Below are 2,892 nucleotides of genomic sequence, written 5' to 3'. Positions count from 1 at the left end.
GTTTACTGCGCCATGCATGCGCGCGTGCGTGTAAATGTAGAGAGGCAGCAGTTACTACTCACTATTTACTCTTTTTCTGCGTCACCTAATGATGATGATGATGGCCCAATCGAAGGCGTTTCACCTCATCATCACTGCGATCTTATTTTTTCCTCTTTCTTTTTGAGAAAACACCATCACTACGATCGCCGCCACGTATGCATGGATCGATGAGAGCTTTGGAAACCCACCACTATGCCGAATTAACCAAGGCAAATTAAGGACGCATGGCCAATCAATATCGGTTAGCACTAGATCCACCAAATCCACGCAGTTACTGCCCCTCAAGCCCCTTTCCCATCATCCATGCATGCATGCGTTCCTATTGTATCTCTTCCATCTGCGTCCATATGGATGCATGCTGCTGCTTCCTGCAGCCTGTATATATAGGCCGCCGGGCGCACTGCTCAGCATCGACCCATCTCTCTCGTCCAGACAGCGACAAGTACGTGGTGATCTCTGTACATATTGTGTTGCTCTTTTCATCGATCGTCAGCCGCTCTGCCTTCCGATCGAGTTGCTCCATGGAGATGCAGCAGTACTTCGGCGGCTGCGGCGATGGCGATGCTGACTGGTTCCATCAGCTCGCCTTGCTCCCGCCTTTGCCGGTCTCTTCGTCTCTGCCGCCTCTCCCCATGAGGTCAGTTCAGCGCGTCCTGCAAGTTTCGCCCCATGAGCTCTATTTAGCGCGACATAGAGTCTGATTTAGCATTCTCGTCACCAGCGAGGGCAGCTGCTTACCCATGGCCGCCGCCGCCCCAACGCTTCCTCTTGGGGATTGCTCATCAGCTCTCATGATTAGGTGATGATCGATCGGTTCCCTCGATGTAATTATGCTAAAAAGCCTATGGTTGCTTGAAATATGATTGACACGGCTGATCGATTGGCATGGTTTGATTGATCAGGCCGGAAGAACAGATGGGCTGCCTGCAGATGATACCTCCACAGGCTGTTGCCGATGATGAGTACAGCAGCTACGCCACCAACAATGTCGACGTCCTCCCGCCGTTTCCTGCAGGTCTCGATGATCCCACGGCAGGCCTCGACGACGCGCTGCTCATGGAGTCCTTCAGAGACATCGACCTGGAGGAGTTCGCCGACGCCGTCGGCCCCAAGATTAAGACCGAGCCTCTCGACGACGCCATGGTGCCGGCGGATCACGATTTCGCGGCGCAAGTGCAACAGGCGCGCCCCGTGGTGATCATGAACCAGCAGCAGCTGAATGCACCACACGGCGTGCGCCTGCTCAATGATCCCGACGACGATGACTCAGCTGTCGTCGCCGGGGGCTATGAGGCGGCGGCCGTTGGGTGCGCTGAGCAGAAGCAGGTGAGGCCGGCGCCACGTCGTGTGCGGAAGAGCAGCGGTGGGTCACGCCCTGCCGCCGGTGGGAAAAGCCTCGATCACATAGGGTTTGAGGAGCTGCGTACGTATTTCTACATGCCTATCACCAAGGCGGCGCGGGAGATGAACGTCGGTCTCACCGTGCTCAAGAAGCGCTGCCGTGAGCTCGGTGTCGCCCGTTGGCCTCACCGGAAGATGAAGAGCCTCAGGTCTCTCATCCTCAACATCCAGGTACGTAGGTGCACACATATCGGTACAACACCACATTTGAAATGTCGCACACCGCATGTTAGCTATTCCCTCCATTCCAATTTGAACTAAAATCACCACAAGAATTATGGAACAACGGGTAATAGAAAATTGCGCGCATGACATGGGGAAGGGCGCCACGTCGCCGGCGGCGGTGCAAGGGGAGCTGGAGGCGCTTGAGAGGTATTGTGCCATAATGGAGGAGAACCCGGCGATCGAGCTGACGGAGCAGACCAAGAAGCTGAGGCAGGCCTGCTTTAAGGAGAACTACAAGAGGAGGAGAGCGGCGGCCTCCGTCAACTTGCTCGAGCATTGCTACAACGACTTGGGCAGTCATGAGCAGCAGATGCCATTGCCACAGATGGGTTTCTTTGGGTTCTAAAGGGACAGGAATTCACATTAACAGTATATATACTTGGGGCAACAACTGAAAAAGTAAATAAATAACCCACTGAAACGATCATAGATGATCGATGGGTATCCGGCCGGTGTTAAACAGATGAATGACGTCGACGCATGCATGGGAGGTGCCGCTTATTTTTGCGTCATTTACGAGATGCAAACATTTCTCTATACAAGATGCAAACATTTCTCTATGAATTGAGTGGCTCGTGCAATTGCGTGGGCTGCATCTTTACTTTTTACAAATATACTCTCCTTAACCTGTCGTTGATGATTATTCAATTGTTTATCTTACTCTTTTGAGTTGATTCCTTATCTTACTTTATTATTCTTATACTGTCATCCCAAAGTTTTATTTTATTTAATATATTCTGCAATCAATTTTTTTTGCTGTAATGTCATTAGCACGCACACCGATCCAACTAATTTTCTAAGTAAATAGTATATTGTGTCATGTATCTGTTCGGTATTATGTTTGATCGTGAACATAATTAATTTGATTTAAAATAAACACAAACTTCACAATGACTAATGTTCATAGTATGAACGTTCCATGAAAGGTTCTGAGCTAATCTTACCACACTCCCTCTGTAGTGCTAGACATATCCTTTCAGTGACGGTTAATATGGGACGGACGGAGTACTTAAGCATGTTAGTGTCACTGAAAAAAAAGATAAAACCACAGCCATATTTGCCTATAACTCAAATAGGGCACCTACGATCTAACCATCGCATATAGGCTCTCGTGTCCTATAAAAGACCAAGAAAAACTACCATCTCTAATTCGAAAAGTAAATCATTTAGGATTGGCACACTCTTCAAAATGTTACTTTGGCAAACATGTCACTCCCTCCGTCA

At 49.4% G+C, this 2,892-nt stretch overlaps 1 protein-coding gene across 1 annotated transcript; it reads left to right on the top strand.

Moving 5' to 3' along the window:
• Window positions 1–563: 563 nt before the first annotated feature.
• On the top strand, window positions 564–2,014 carry LOC119333441. Its single transcript, XM_037606330.1, has 4 exons — window positions 564–679; window positions 764–841; window positions 945–1,618; window positions 1,740–2,014. The coding sequence occupies exons 1-4, from the start codon at window positions 564–566 to the stop codon at window positions 2,012–2,014; spliced, it is 1,143 nt and encodes a 380-aa protein (XP_037462227.1).
• The last annotated feature ends 878 nt before the right edge of the window (window positions 2,015–2,892 follow it).

Source organism: Triticum dicoccoides, chromosome 7A (assembly GCF_002162155.2).
Source record: "Triticum dicoccoides isolate Atlit2015 ecotype Zavitan chromosome 7A, WEW_v2.0, whole genome shotgun sequence".
Classification (NCBI taxonomy): domain Eukaryota; kingdom Viridiplantae; phylum Streptophyta; class Magnoliopsida; order Poales; family Poaceae; genus Triticum; species Triticum dicoccoides.
The sequence above is the reverse complement of the archived record's forward strand: the minus strand, read 5'-3'. Positions and strand labels throughout refer to the sequence as shown.